This window comes from Neopsephotus bourkii, unplaced genomic scaffold, assembly GCF_033783945.1.
Source record: "Neopsephotus bourkii isolate Nb327-2 ecotype Australia unplaced genomic scaffold, CSIRO-AGI_Nbou_v1 NB_53, whole genome shotgun sequence".
Classification (NCBI taxonomy): domain Eukaryota; kingdom Metazoa; phylum Chordata; class Aves; order Psittaciformes; family Psittacidae; genus Neopsephotus; species Neopsephotus bourkii.
This window is the reverse complement of record NW_026900570.1, coordinates 4,994,946-5,010,654: the sequence shown is the minus strand read 5'-3', so window position 1 is coordinate 5,010,654 and position 15,709 is coordinate 4,994,946. Positions and strand designations below refer to the sequence as shown.

At 36.8% G+C, this 15,709-nt stretch overlaps 1 protein-coding gene across 4 annotated transcripts in view; it reads left to right on the top strand.

Moving 5' to 3' along the window:
• ESYT2 (extended synaptotagmin 2) overlaps positions 1 to 15,709 on the top strand; it is a 74,722-nt gene that overhangs the window by 32,704 nt on the left and 26,309 nt on the right. For all 4 annotated transcript variants that reach the window (XM_061349440.1, XM_061349449.1, XM_061349455.1 and 1 more), the window contains exons 5-8: positions 1,879 to 1,951; positions 2,769 to 2,858; positions 12,614 to 12,669; positions 15,464 to 15,584. In XM_061349440.1, the coding sequence (XP_061205424.1) occupies positions 1,879 to 1,951; positions 2,769 to 2,858; positions 12,614 to 12,669; positions 15,464 to 15,584 (340 nt within the window). The remainder of the gene's footprint in view (positions 1 to 1,878; positions 1,952 to 2,768; positions 2,859 to 12,613; positions 12,670 to 15,463; positions 15,585 to 15,709) is intronic.

Genomic DNA, 15,709 nt, shown 5'->3' with positions numbered 1-15,709 from the left:
AGTACAGCTGCTGTTATAGTTTTTCAATACCGTCCTGATTAAGCTGTAATCTATCTCAGTGATCTGTACATTAGAGGGATCACAAATGTTTCTGGGTTGTTATGCTCTAAATGCATAGAATTTGCATACTAAAGGTGACTGCAAGTTGCATGTTATGTTACAGTGAAATTCTGTATGGCATCACTTGTTAATGGACCCAGCCAAATATCTTGGGGGATAAAACCATGCTTAACTTGATTATAAGGTCAAAAGTTGTTGACTTATGACTCTCAAACACAGCTTGTTACTATTTTTACTTCAATTTGTCATCATGTTATTACGGATTTTCAAACTAGCATATTCCTGCTTTCCAGTCTTCATAACGCAAATAGTTCTGATGCTACGAAGTGCCAAGATTGAGGTTTCAGTTGCAGGGTTTGATTTACCTTACTTCTCTGTGTCATGTTGTTATGTAATTCTATATGTGTGTTTCTGTGTGTGTATATATATATATATTTACTATCTCTATTTATAGTTACATAGGTAAAAATAGAAATTACATCCTTTTAAATTGTGTATTAAAAATTATATGTCTATTTTTAAACTCTACAGTCACCCTACATTCTTTCCAGGGAAAGCAACGGTGACCTTCCTTTCACATATGTTGTTGTGTTCCATTTCCCCAGACAGATTCTGCACAGTCTTATCTTTTGAATAGTCCAAAATAAATTTCAGTGTTGGATGTTTAAAAGAATGTCTTGATACTGTTGTTTATTTCTATTTAAGGCATTAATAAGATTTGCATTTACTTGAAATCCTGTAGAGAACACCATCATACACAGAGCCCGGGAGACTACAGATGATTTCAGTAATGGACATCCTGGACGTAGTAACCCTTCATTTTGTTTTGATAGTACCTTGTGGCCATCAGTTGTCAGGGGAGGGGGCAGGGGTTCTGAAAGGGGACCTCAAGCTTTCTTCCTTCCTAAATTTCTTTTTGAGTCTCGGAATTAGTTTGTTTTCAGACCAAACACGGCTCACAGAAGCAGCAGTTCTTGAAGAAGATCTGCTCAACTCTGCTGTCACAGGCTTGACCTCCATGGAGCTTCAGGAAAAACAGCTACTCATATCGGAGCCTGAGTTGTGTGCACATAATCTTTTAGTCTTGTAGCATGGGCAAAGTAGATGGGGCTTTTTTCTTCTACAAATCTATCTCCAAGATCCAGGGCAACATCAGCAAAATTTCAAGCCCTTGACCCTTGGATTCCCAAAAAGGGGATGCAAAAACTGTTCAGGGATAAACTTGCTTGTTTTCAGTAAAATATTTTCTAATTTACTTCTTGCCTCCTCTCTCCGTTCAGAAAGAGCTCAGCTGTTTTTGGCTTAAATCTTGCTTAGCTGAGCATCCAGCTCAGCATGCCCAGCTTACTGAATTTCTAAATATGACTGGTTTTGCAAGTATGTATATTTCAGACAACTTTGATTTTTAGCAAAGTAACCATCTCTATCTAGTGATTCTCATGATTATATTAGATGAGAGTGGATTTGGGTAAATGTACTATCAATGATACCTATGTAGAGCTTTCCTGAAGTGGAATATGATTCCTGTGTCTGTTACTTCCCAAAAGTAAGGCTACTTGTGTGTTTTCTCTTATGCATGCTTCTGGTGATGATAGCATACCTATATATGTATTTGAGTGACTTTGATGAGAGTGGTGATGTTTTGAAGGGGATGTAATTTTTTTTTAACAATCTTGACTGTTGTATGTTGTAATGTTTTAACATGCATTTCTTATGTATGGATTGAGATAGAAAATATACTGTCATGACAGTGCAAAGCAACTGTGTGTTGCTTTTTAGTCCATCAAAATGAAATATATACTTTCTTTTTGGTTTTAGTTTTGTTGGAAACTGTGAAATTGATTTGGAGATCAAGAGATACTTCTGCAGAGCTGGTGTGAAAAGTATACAGGTAAAATTAATTTTTTTTCTTTTGATTTTAATAGAGAGTCAGTACTGCATTGTTGTTTTCTGATTTAAATAGTTTATAAAAAATAATTGTGTAGTTTTGTTACTTACTATTGTTTCACAGTTGCATAATATTGATACTGCATAATAATTTCAGTAGCATGACTTAGCTGAAAGGGTAAAATTCAGATATAGAATTATTATAAGCATTAACTTTTTCTACTAGAAAAGGTGGAGAAAATTTCACATTAAGCCAATGTTCATGTGATGTGTAGGTTTGTGAAGGGACCATAGAGCTTGAAGTTTTGGTTTACTTAGTATTTCAGTGTTAGATTAAATCATTAGCTTACATGCAATTACTATAATTAGTATGGCCTTCTGATATTGTTTCTCAAATTTCCTTTACTTTTTGATAGCAGATCTCTCTAACAAGGAAAAATATTATGCTTTTTTTGTCTGTCTTGACATACCTATTAGCATTTACCAATGTTTGTTCTAGTATTTGTGGATGCTGTTGTATTGGTTTGTGCCACAAAGGTTTATATTGAGCTGTATACATAATCTACTTCATATTTTTGGCAAAATTGTCACTAACGTGACACACCTTCACGTAGATTAATTTACAGAATTTGTAAGCCCAACTATTTAATGCCTATGTGAATAGGCATTGGGTTTGGATGATATGTAAGCTATATGCATAAAACTCTTCTATAATCAAGAAGTTAGTGAATCAGAAGTGTGAGCATTACCAGTGAATAAATTTCATTTAAAGCTTTAACTAAAGTTTACCCCATTGCGTTTTTTTTCCTCCTCTTTTGCAGATTCATGGCACTATGAGGGTTATCCTGGAACCACTAATTGGAGACATGCCCCTAATTGGAGCACTATCCCTTTTTTTCCTTAGGAAACCTGTAAGTGCTTTTAGCTCTGTTGCTACTCTTTTTAGAGTGCTTATGATAGTAGTCAGAAAACGATACAGCAAGAATTAAACAGCAAAAGGAAAGAATTTGGGAAATTGCTACCATTTGGTTGAACTTTTCCTGAAAAAAGTGGACAAATAAAATAAATGCTGGAAGAAACCAAGATGCGTAATAATTACCTTGGAATTCTGAAGTCTATTCTGTTAAAGCTGTTAATTTTTTCTCGCATATCTTCTGGACAAGTAAAGATGAATAGATATCATGTAGGTTGTTTGTAAAAAAAAGCTTTTGTTGCTGTTTCTCATGACAGTCTGCAGGTGAGTGTGGTTTAAATTAAAATTCCACAACATCTGTTCAACATTGTTTTAAAAACCATGCTGGTGTTACCATAAATTAAAATCAGAATTGGTGTTTTGAGATTACCCTCTGTGATGACTGAAGATTTTAACCTTGGTAGCAGGTGGGCAATTTCCGTTACTTTTACCAGTGATCCGAGTATGAGAACAGATGAAGTACAGTGTGAGATGGAACTGGATTTCAAAACAATCATGACAGTAGCAGAAGTCAGAGAGGGTGTCACGTAATTCAATTGGAATATGTGCTAGGCCGAAGTGTACATTTAGGCATGAATAACAGTGAAACAAAGGTAAGCCAACAAGGTCTGCCTGGTATAACAACAACAATATAGTTAGTCTGGTGTAAATAAGAGGATAACCCCGAAATGTTCTCAGTTTTAGACACAGCACTTCAGCAAAAGTACTAGCGAGTTGGAGAGTATCCAAAGAAGGGAGAGGAGAATAAACTTGACCCTCAAGGACAGACCAAAAGAATGGAAATTGTTTACTTTAGAGAAGACAAAGAACAACATGTTCATCAAAATGTGAAAGGCACTTACAGAAAAGAAACACAAAATCAGTTCTTGATTTCAGTGGCAGATAGGATAACAATCACAGCAAGGAACATTCAGGCTAGACAAGGGGGATGAGGGAAGGCCTGAATGGTAGTGAAGCACTGCAAAAGGCTGTCTAGAGACACTGAATCTGTCATCTGTCTTGTGATAGATTTTTACTAATTTGTTGGAAAGATAGGTTTATATGGGTGTTTACATGCAGCCTAGGAAACACTTATGGTGTCACTTGTGTAATATATGTGGCTTGTTTCATCTGTTTGGAGAAACCACATGTGCTTGGGTAGAGGGAATGTGGACTTAAAACATGCAAGAATTTGGAAATATTTTGTAGCTAATTTAGCAAGATTTTTGGTAGAAGTGAAATAATTCATGCAAAACTGATGGAACATCATTGCTCATATTTGGAAAAGGTTGGGGAACTGTAGTGGGATGAACCAAATATGGTTTTCTACACATTTCTTTGAGGCAAGCCTAAACATTAGGAGATGTCTGATTCAGTTTTGTCTCTTTGTGCCTTCTGACTGAGCAGTATGAGCGTAGGACATCTGTTTATACTAACAGTCTAAGCAGGGCCGTGACAAGGATTGAGCTCCACTTTATGGTAGTCTGCACTGTGTAACTGTTAGTGTGCTGTCTGCTGTTATTTTGTTATTTATTTATTGCTTTCCTAAACAGTTTCCAGTGCCCAGCTCATTACAGGGACCATCCAATAAACAAGTTAAATGCAAACACTCTATTTTTGAAGAACAGGTAGAAGAGTGTAGCTGTGTGGACACAGGCTTAACGTTTTTTTTTTCTTACAGGAATGACCTTTCTTCATGTTGATGTGGTTTGTGTTCTCTCTTAGTTCTGGTCTGTATTCACTGAGGAAAAAAAACAGTGTACAGTCCTTCTGCAGAAGGCCTTCTGACACACTCAGAGCTGTGACCCAGTACAGTGTGTCTGGACTGCTTTCCTGGGGTGCCTCCTGCAGCTACCACCTTGTTGCTTTTTAGAAGAGAGGCAAGAAAGCTGGCAGGGGATAGGGAGGTAGAAATCATCAGCAGGTGAGCTGGTTCATGAGCATTTCCTGACACTTCTGTTTCCCAGCATCATGCTCTGGTAGCATTTTTCTGAACCTTCAATTTTTGGTGTTCCCAGATACCTCCAGTTAGCTTTTTGCTCTGGTACCTGTGCTCAGTCCTTTCTGTTCCTGATCCACCCTAAGTGCCATGTACTAGCTAAGTGCTTGATTTGGACAACTTGCACCTGAGATAGTAAACTGAAAATATACCAAATGATACACCTCTCATTTGTGGTCACTGGCCTCCTGAACTTTAGGAAGTTCTTTGTCCACAGTAATTTTGTCTTTATTCCTACTGTCATGATACTTTATTAGGAGTCTGGTGACTTTGTGGGACAAGTCACTGTGGGACTTAGACTAGACTGAAGTATGAAAACTAAAAATCCACCCCCTCCCCCCAAATATTCTGTTATGGAAACATTAAAAGCGGTTTTCACTCCCCTTTTACTTGCAAACTGAGTTAGTAGCCAAGGTCTGAGAAAACTTAAGGGTGGATTGTTCAAAAAATGTACCTTTGAATCACATCATCCCATAATTTTGACAGTTATACGTGGATATTTAGGTTGTTTTTTTTTTCCAGGCAGATTTTTCTCCCCACTGCAGTGTGTCTTCTTGATGTTTGTCTAACTTCTGTAGAAAAATGTAAAGTAAGTTTGTTATAGCAATAACCAAATTCTGTCCTATTACTAGAGAGCAAGTGGCTGCAGCCAAGGAAAGCTTTTCTCCAGTATTTTTGTTAGAAGAGAAGAGGAATTAGTTGGCAGCTAGCATTAGATTTTGTTCTCATATTTTCCAGTCTAAAGTAACTGGCAACAATTCCTCTTGCTCTCTATCATCTGTTTGCTGGCCTTAATGACTATATAAGGCAACACAGCCTAAATTAATAGTTCTGAACATACTTGGTTAATGAGTTTACCAGCCTCATATTTCTGAGTAATGCATGAAATTTTTGGTGCTGGAAGAGTTCTTGCATTATATGAAACATTTAAAACACTGTTTGTTTTGGTGGGTTTTTTTTGTTACTCTTTTTAAGAAGGTACTAAAAGTTCTATCAGCTTATAAAATATGTCCAAATATAGAAGATTTCAAGAGAGAAAAATGTGTGCATTCTGATGTTTTGAAATAGCTTTTTAAAATTCTAAGCTTCAATGCCAGAGAGGATTTAGTGCTGTTTAAATAGTCAGGATTTGTAAGGTGCTTTATATTACTTAATATGTTATGTATATTTACCGTATATTCTGTTTCTTTAAGTTTATTTATCTTTTATTTCTAGAACAGAGTATCATAAAGTTAATTATTTAGTTTTCTGGTTCATTTCTAGACTATGTGGGTTATAGCTGGAGTGCAAATCTGTAGTTTTTAAAAGCTTGTTTAGTGGCACACCTACCATTGAAGGTGCGTCCTAACCCAACCCTTTTCTTAAAAAACAATGGCATGAAAATACCAATACTTTTGTTCTATAAATAAAGCAACAAAGGCTGGAAAACAGGCTGTCTTCCAGGAAAAACAGTCAAATCTTCCAAAGCTCTCATTTTTACATTTACAGTTTTGCCTTCCACTGGCTGACTTGAGCACTGTTCTCCCTCCAGTCACTTTACAGATTGGTTCTGTCCTGCAGTTTCGATTTATTTAATGTTGATTTAGTTTCATGTAATGTTGGCTGCCTTTGGAAAACTCAGTGCTGGATGTGACTTTAAAAATTATCAGTACTTATGAAAACTAGACTCAAAAAGAATGCTTCACCAAGAATGAGTCCTAGTGAAATGGCTGGCAAAAAACATAAGATGGTTACGTAGAATGCAGGAGAATGTTATTTTGGTTTGCTTTCAGTTGATTGAAAATGCCTTCAGAGAGTATGAGACTGTCAGTATCTTTGCTTCAAAGTGTTTCAACCTCTCTTAAAGGGGTTTGTAGAAGCATAGGTACTTACAATAATACTTGTAAACAGTTAGTCTTGTTGCTCATAGAGTGAGTGATTTGCATAGTTACTTAGGTATTGCTATAACTTACGCTATCTTAATTTTTAATTGTGATAGCTTTTATGGGATGTTTTAAGGGCCATCAAAGTTGGTGCTTGCACAGTACCATATTCTTTTCTTGTTGCCCTCCTATTCATTGTTATTGTCTTTCTTAGACCCATGTTGAACCTTCCGTTCCTGAAGGAAGCTGGTTAAGTGGCGTAAGCTGGCAGGAATATTAAACACAGCAAGGAGTGACTAGTTTCCTGCTCTTCAGATGTATTTTAGCATCTTGAGCTGACTCACTAAGGAGTCGAGAGAGTGTCAGTATTAGTGTCAGGGTGATAACCAAAGTGCAGGAGTAGTAGAAAGTAGAGAGAATTGGCTTGAACTGAAGCTTTGAGTAATTGATGCTGTGGAGAACAGCAAGATATGCTGTACTTTTTAAAGACCAATTGTGATCCTTCTGGTCACCTTAACTCAAAAACTTGACAGCTATGACTCTTAATAACTATATGCCTTATCTCCATAGCAGTTATCTCTAATCTTTAGACATTTACAACTGAAAAACTTAGTACTGTAAAACACAGTTCCTGTGCAGAGATGTGCTGTGTTTCTGATAGCAGTGATGAAAACCAGTGTGATTTCTACTTTCTGTGTTGCATAGTCAAGCCTTGTTTGAGAGGTTGAGTTTGTTATATGTTTACTGCAGAAATACACTGGGTAGTGTTACCTGTTAAAATGTTACTTCAGCATTGTAGTGGTAATAGGCTGTGTTCTACTAACAGAAAAATTGTACTGTGTTTCTGCATGACTATTCACAAGTAACAAAACAGGGCATGTTAGTCCCCTTACTGATAACAGAATAATCAGTTTCACTTACCCTTCCTATAATTAATTTCTGAGAAGATACACAACTTATCCTATGGAACTGGCTCATCATGCCCAGTAGCAGAGTTTATCGTTTGTCCTGCAGAAGTTTTATACTTCCATAACTTCATTAGCAGGAAATTGCTCACCAGCATTTTATAATACTTGGTAGCTTCTCTTGTGATAATTAGTAGTGCTTATGGCAGCAAGCCACAAGGTTGGCAGTGCTTAGAGACTGCCTTTTGTGCTGCTGTGAACTTCAGTTATAGCTCTGTATATTCTACATTCCAGTACATTCTTTTTCTGTTGTAGAGGCATCCGGGGTATTGAGAACGTCAACTATGCAAAAATGCTTATCAGTTTTCAGCCTGCTTTTTCTTACAGGTTGCAGGAATATATCTATATATATTTATATGGCTGGTTTTTTTTTGAACTCTTTCAAAGGACGTGTTGCATTAATCCTCAGTACAGAGCCTTGATAAGACAAATTTCTTGGGTTTCACTGCTCTGAGCAGTGAAACAATTTGTTTTCACTGTTCTGAGCAGAGGAATAATTGAAAGAGCAAAGAGCTTTGAGTAACATGATACACAAACTACTTCATCGGAAAGTGTAACTGGTGTCTGAAATCCTGCTCTAGGCCAGTGAGCTGGCTGGTAAGTCTCTGCAAGGCACATCACCTCTCTCAATTGCAATGAGCTGTGGAAATGCACCACACTACTTCTGCCTCCTGGCAGAATTTCACTTAGTGACAAATCCTGAATGTAGTTTCTCCAGTGCCCTGATAGTTCTGCTGCAGAGAACCAGCTGGCGTTTCCTGAGTTTAGCTAAACTAAGGGAATAATGCATTGCTCAGAGCACTGGCAGGGAAGGAAATAATATCATTAGCCTGTTCTGAGATTTAAAGGCCAAAACTATTTTTTAAGTGTGAAATTTTTTTATATTCAGTGCTTCATAAAATAGTTTATCAGCTGGCAGGGCAGTCTTCTGCTTGCTCCCTTTTTCTCCATAGGGCTTAGTTTGTTAGGGTGGTGACGTTGCTTTACCTTAACTGTCAGAACTTCAAGTTAGAGGGTAATTTTCTTCTCCAGAAAGTCTTGGCATGGCAATGCCCAAAATGTGGAATTAAAATCCTTGGTATTTGCCTGGACTATGGCTGGAAGGGCTTCCTCTTATTTGTCGAACAATACTGTAGATTTTGCTTTCTTTTCTTTCTACTGCCAGTTTGTCTGCAGTCAGTGCTATTTCCATACTACTGCAGGTATAAGCCTTTTTTGCATGAACTTGTGTTGCTTATTTGAAAACTCCTCTTTTCTTAAGTTACCAAAGGTGTGTCTTATGCTGAAATCTGATTATGTTTGGAAGCCAAAAGTGCAGGTTTGAAATAACATTATTGAGGAGAAATTGGGAGTGATGGGGGCAGGGCAAGAACACCAAAACCAGGAGGGGGCAGCGGGAGTGAGGGTTTGGGGGTAAGACATTTTTCACTAATATTTGTAGACTAAGATTAGAGTGTGTGTTATTGCACTGTGCTTCATTACTGCTGGACTCTTCTGGTAGGATTGGAAAGGAATCACTATAGTGGGCAAAGTAGCAAATCTTGTCTACAAGGAGAATTTACTTTCAAAGCCCAGATAGGGAAAGCTTAATTTATGGCCGTATTTTGGAGGATCGTATTCCTTCCAATAGACTTCATGGCTTAAGATCTATTTGCAAAGCTTTTCTCATAATCCTGTAAAGTGCTTAGCCTTTGTAACGTGTTTAAATTCTTAGCTTCAACTTTGAATGGAAGAGGATTTGTCTTTAGCATGTCTGAAATTGACCTCTGTCTTTGTATTTTTTCCTGTACAATAAGTGGATGAATAGAAGCTTCTGATATTCTATGTACTAATTACATTTCTTGTCTGAATGGCCACTTTTAGTAGCACTATTTTTTTCAGTTTCTTTGTGTAACTAGTTTTACATGCTTCATGGACTAAGCACTGATGACCAGATGAACCAGTAGTTTTTGAGGAGTGTAATAATCAAAGTATTAATAGTGAGATTGTACCATAAGCACTCTGTGTTGCGTATCCTGTGTTGCAACCTTTAAAAATGCTTTTTTTTGGTCACATAAATTGAAAATCTTTTGGTTCTCAGTGGTATCTCATAGATTGTTCTTTATTTTGTTTTGAGTTGTGGCGGTTAATACAGAAACCACCATGACACATGTTTCAGTCTAGTGTAGGAGATGTTTCTCAATGCTGAATTTCAACATTATATTACTCAATTAAATTCGGTTAAGTCTGTTTAGGAGACAGTGCAGGACTGCTCTGTTAATTGTTGTATGCAATATGCTAAACAAAGCATGAAAAAAGAATCAGAAGGAAATGTATTTTCTCATTTTTGAAAATATCAGTATGTAAAGCTGTTACATGGAATGTAGGTATGAACACCTTAGGATAGGGATCACTTTTGGGGGGATGTTTACGATGTGCATTTGTTTTACCATTTGCCTATGAATAATGAAAAAGGGAATAAAAATTATGTAATCAATTGGGCTCTTTGTCTTAAAACCAGTATAAAATTACTTCTTCCAGAGCCTTGGTAGCTTGCATGGATTTTTGAGGTGTCACATAATGTAATGTCAAAACTTGTGTTAAGAACATGAGAACCAGCCTGAAAACACAAGTTGTGGTCAGTCTTATCAGCTACTACCAAGCTACTTGTATGCTACATTACTTAAACATTTGTGGGTTTGCAGGATTAAGGAAATATATAGTACAAAACTGAAGTTATTTTTTCTGAATGGCTATCAGCAGGGAAGGTGCTAAATTGTAAGTATTCTATTGAAGTCTGTAGGTTGGTTCACTGAATAGCATAGTCAGGAAGACACTGATCTTAATCCCTGGATGGGACCAAATAGTTTTCTATTGTAATATGTTCACAGACTCATAGAATAGTTGAGGTTGACAGGGAACTTTAGAGGTCATCTGGTTCAACCTCCTTGCTCAAGTGGGGCTATCTAGAGCAGGTTGCCCAGGACCATGTCCAGGTGGCTTTTGAGTATCTTCGAAGGTGAAGTCTCTACAACCTCTCTGGGCAACTTGTGCCAGTGCGTGGTCAACCTCACAGTAAAAAAAGTGTTTCCTGATGTTCAAAGAGACCCTCCTGCATTTCAGTTTGTCTCCATTGCCTCTGGTCCTGTCACTGGGCACCACTGTGAAGAGCCTGGCTTTGTCATCTTTGCACCCTCCCTTAAGGTATTTATAGACATTAAGATCCCACCCAAACCTTCTCTTCTTTGGACTAAATAGTCTCAGTGCTCTTAGCTTTTCCTCATAGGAGAGATGCTCCAATCCCTTAATCATATTCTTGACCCTTTGTGGGACTCTCCAATATATCCATGTGCTGAGGAGCCCAGCACTGCACAAAGCACTCCAGGTGTGGCCTCATCAGTGCTGAGCAGAGAAGGATTGCCTCCTTCAACCTGCTGGCAATGGTTTTCCTAATGTAGCCCAGCATAGTGTTAGCCTTCCTTGTGGCTTGCTCCCTTCTCATGTAGATTCTTGCAGTACATGCCATGATATGTCTTACCTTTTGTTTTGGAACATTTAGTCATGACATCCTACTACCTTTTCCATTAAAAGGATAATGATTTTTTTCTACTTTACTGTTTGTTACAGGTAGGCTAGGTGCTTCATAGATAACATTGTTAAAATATTTTACTACTATTCCAAAAGTATATTAAGTGCTCCTTATGTAAGTGATTGTATTATGTGTTATCTTTAGTCAAAGTATTCACAAAGGAAATCACTAATTAAACTATTAATAGAACCTTTATAAAAGAATGGTACGTGCTGTTTTTTTATAGAAAATCAATGTAGGGTGAAGATTCCTGCCTTTTTGTGGAAAGATGCAACATACGTTCTTGTAGAGATTTGTTGTTTTGGTTCAGCATGCCAGTGAACCACCACAATTAGTTTCTTAGTTGAGGAATCTCTAAATCTCTCAAACTTTTTTTATGCAGTGATTTTTAGATTGGGTTAGTTGGATTTGGAAACCTGGGGGTAGTTAGGTGGCTTTGGATTTGTTTGTTGCTTCTACTCCATTCTATGCAGTTAATAGGAGGTTTTCAGTAAGAAGAGATAAGAGAATTTGATTGTTAGTTTTGTTGTCTAAAATTAAATGATTACAGGATTGAAAGCAATATTAGAAATCGGTTATTAAATATCAGCAGCTCTGAAACAGATAAATACCTTTATAGCATTGGTCTAATATTCTGTAAAGGCTTTCAGCAAAGGAAAGATATATGATCTAGCAATGAGTTATGTCTATAAGCTTTTTCTGAAGATTTTTCTCACTTGGATACTTACTCCTGTTGATACCTCTTGTCTTTATTGCATCAGTGGTAGAATGAATTTGTCTCTATCATTGAAAACAACTGACTCTGTGTTTGCAGGTTGTTGTCACATCCTCCTTCCACCTCCCAGTCCTATGACCAATTTTTTTCATTGGTCATATCTTCTAGATCTCTTATTTTTCTGGTCCCAAATGGGATTCTTCATCAGCTTGTTATACTTTGCAAATTCATATTGGTGACTGTTCATCTATTCAGGTCTATGGTGAATATGAATATCTTTCTTCAGAAAATAGGACTACGTTACAGTATTTCATATTGGTTGTGTGTAGTAGATATGTACATACACGTATTGGGGTGTGCATGTGTGTATTTATGTTTGCATCGAAGGGTGGGTAAGAGAATGGTTAGCTGTTTTTATAACTGATTAAAAAAATGTGGCTAAAAATTATTTAGAATGGAAAAAGTTTTGCTTAAGGAAAACCTGGAAACTGGTTATTAACCCTCCACTGGTCAGAATCTATAGTGATCAAGTTTATTTCTTTTTCTTTCCCTTGTCTCTCCCCCACTCCCTCCATCGCCCCTTCTCTTTTCTCTGTAATTCACAGCTATTAGAAATTAACTGGACTGGATTGACCAATCTTCTGGATGTTCCAGGGCTGAAGTGAGTATATGTAAAGTAGTGTTTGATATTCCTCCATCCTAATAAACCCCAAAAGATCTGAAGACCATTAGCTAAATAATTTTACCTTAAATGACTCTGAGCAGTTATCTTTTCATTTGGAATTATATGAAATTGCTCCATATGCGGAAGGTAGTGATTTTAGCGAAAGTACATCAAAAGTATATCTAGTAGGTCTTGTTAAAAACATTTTTTTTAAGATGATTTTTAATTTTTTTTTTTTTTATTATTTTTATGTTTTTAGTGTTCTAACCCTTTCCAGATTTCCAGTATATTGTAAATTTCCTATCTGGCATCCCCTAGTGCAGTGGAAAGACAAAGAGCCTTGTTTTTCATAGTAGTGGGTTCATATTAACTTGGCTCATGGTTTTGTATGTCAATAAATTTCTAGTTGCTTCTGTAGAGGTAGCTATAAATACCTTAAAACAGTAATCAAATGAAATAAACTTTGTAATCTCTTCAAGTACTTACTTTTAAAGCTTTCTGTTTATTATGTAAAGATCAAAGGGAGTAGCAAAAATACTGACCAAATATAACTAGGAAAGATGTTTGGCTTATTCAGTTTTTCAAAGTAGTGCATTGATATAACCCCAAAGAATAAAGCAAAAGTAGAGGTGAAAACCAAGCTACTTTGAATCACTGCAATCCTGATAAGGTTAAATCCATAAATATATTCATAATTATCTAGTTATAGTTACACAGAGGGTTTTTAATATTGAGACAATGGCTAAGGGGGTAATGGTGGATCTGACACACACTTGGATTTTGTGACTAGTTGTTTTATTGGAACTGATACTCTCAAGAGTTGGCTGACTCCAGAATTATTTTTTATTGTATAAAAAAAAAAAGTTTGAATTTAGGCATTAAATTAATCCTCTGGTGCTCAGTTGCGTGACTGAAATGGTTCTTGCTTTGTTTAGGTGAGTCTGGAATCCCAGTTGAACAGCTTGAAATTAGAACTTGCATTAAGTAGGTTAATGGCTGCAAGAATTGCTTATGTTTCGAATCTGCTTAAGACTGCCTCTGAGAAAAGGGGTTTGCTTGATGAGTGAGAAAATGGCTTCCAAAATACAGCTCCAGAGTAGTAATTTGCTCTATTGACATAAGACTAATAAATTTATGTTTAATACTTAAACTTACTAGGCTCCTGAGATTAATATCATGGTGCATATTTGCCTGACTGCAAACACAAAACCTCAAAGCTAAACAAACTCTTTCTAAGTATCTTAAGTTTATGGTTTCCAGAGCAACCAAACTTGGCCACATATGCACAAAATGGTGCCATCTAGATGTGGTATGGTTTCTATAGTAACAGTGGTGACTCATGCTTTGCCTTGCCAAGAGATATCTTCAGTGATGTATTTGGTTTTCTTATCTGCATAGATAGACTGTAAGTTTTGGTACAACAGCTTGACATATTGTAGTTGTTATAAACAGTGATGAACAAGAGATTGCTGCCACCACAGGTACATTTCTTGTCCAATGGCTGTGGGCTGCACACTAAACTACTTGTTCATACTGTCTGCAAATGTCTTCTGCTAAATGAATTTCTGCATTTGCTGCTAACAGCTTCCCTGTCAGCAACTTCCACTGCTCTTCATATATGATTCCACAGGAGAAGGACACAAAAGTAATTAATATTCCATCTTCAGTGTACCTTATAGAGGAGTGGAACTAAAGTCTTGATGTGAGGAGGAGCCAGGCTGTGAGAATACTTAAGTGATGTCAGGAGAGGATGTGGGTGATGGGAAGATGAATTATATTATGGTTGCTTGAGATATAGTAAAAATTCTCTATGCAGTGAGAGATGTGCTGTCTCTGCAGTATGAATAAAAACACAGGAAAAATACATAGCTGCTGATTCTGTCACTAAAACTTAAGTAAAGCTAGATAGAGAGAAATGCAAAAGAGTTGGTAAGTGCCAATTACTTTTCTGCAACAAAATTGAGCTTTTGATAGTATAATAAAATACATGGAGTGTTTTACACCTGTTCTGCCTTTTTGCCAGTGTAGGCAATGTGTGTAACCAGTGGTGTTGGTCTGACAAGGCACTGATTTGTTGTCAATGCAGACCCAAACTGGATGAACTCATAGTTAAGGAAATATTTTTATTTTCTGTATTTATGAAATGGTATGGGCTGTTTGTGTTGTGGTTGTTTTTTGTGGTGTTTTTTTTTTTTTTTTTTAATGATTCATTACCCATGTGATTGTGCTGCCACTCCCTTTTTACCAGAACAAAATCTGTTTTGCTTCCCCAGGCTATATTTTACTCAGGCATGAGCATGACTTCTTTCTGTTTCTGTTTTAAATGACAAGTCCTCCCAGCTGAAGGGGACAACTTGTTTCATAACGGTATAGGAATGCTTAGCCAAACTTTCAGGGACAGTTAAATCATTATTGAAATACAAAAGCAGATTAACAGTCAACATCTGCTTGGTTGTATGCAATTCAGGCAAGAAAACTTATGCAATAGCCATTTATCCTGGGTGGTTTTAAAAGGCGGGAGTGGGGGGGGCAACTTGGCAGTGGCAAGGAAATGAGTTTATAGTAATCTCTCTGGTTTCTGCTATTCAGTGTTAGCTACTTCCACCTGGTGGTCATTTTGGAAAGAATCCTTTATTTTTAAAAAGTGGTTAAAACCCAGGTGTATCTTCTGTTCCCTCCCAAAAGGCAAATATTTTCTCCTTTTAGGTTGTTAAGCAGCAAAAGAAGTATATGAGTGTGCCAAAACATGTTTAATTCTCATGAAGTAACTAAGGATTATTTTCTCCAACAGTGGTTTATCAGATACAATAATATTGGATATAATATCCAACTACCTAGTCCTTCCAAATAGGATTACAGTCCCCCTTGTTAGTGAAGTGCAGATTGCTCAGTTGCGGTTTCCTATGCCAAAGGTAAGCATGTTTCTGCTAATAATCTGGCTTTTTTTTTCTTTTCTTCTGTAGTAGTAGCTGTTAAAAGATATTCACATCCATGTGAATTTCTAAATACAGTTACTGCAGTAGTGCCAGCTATAGTA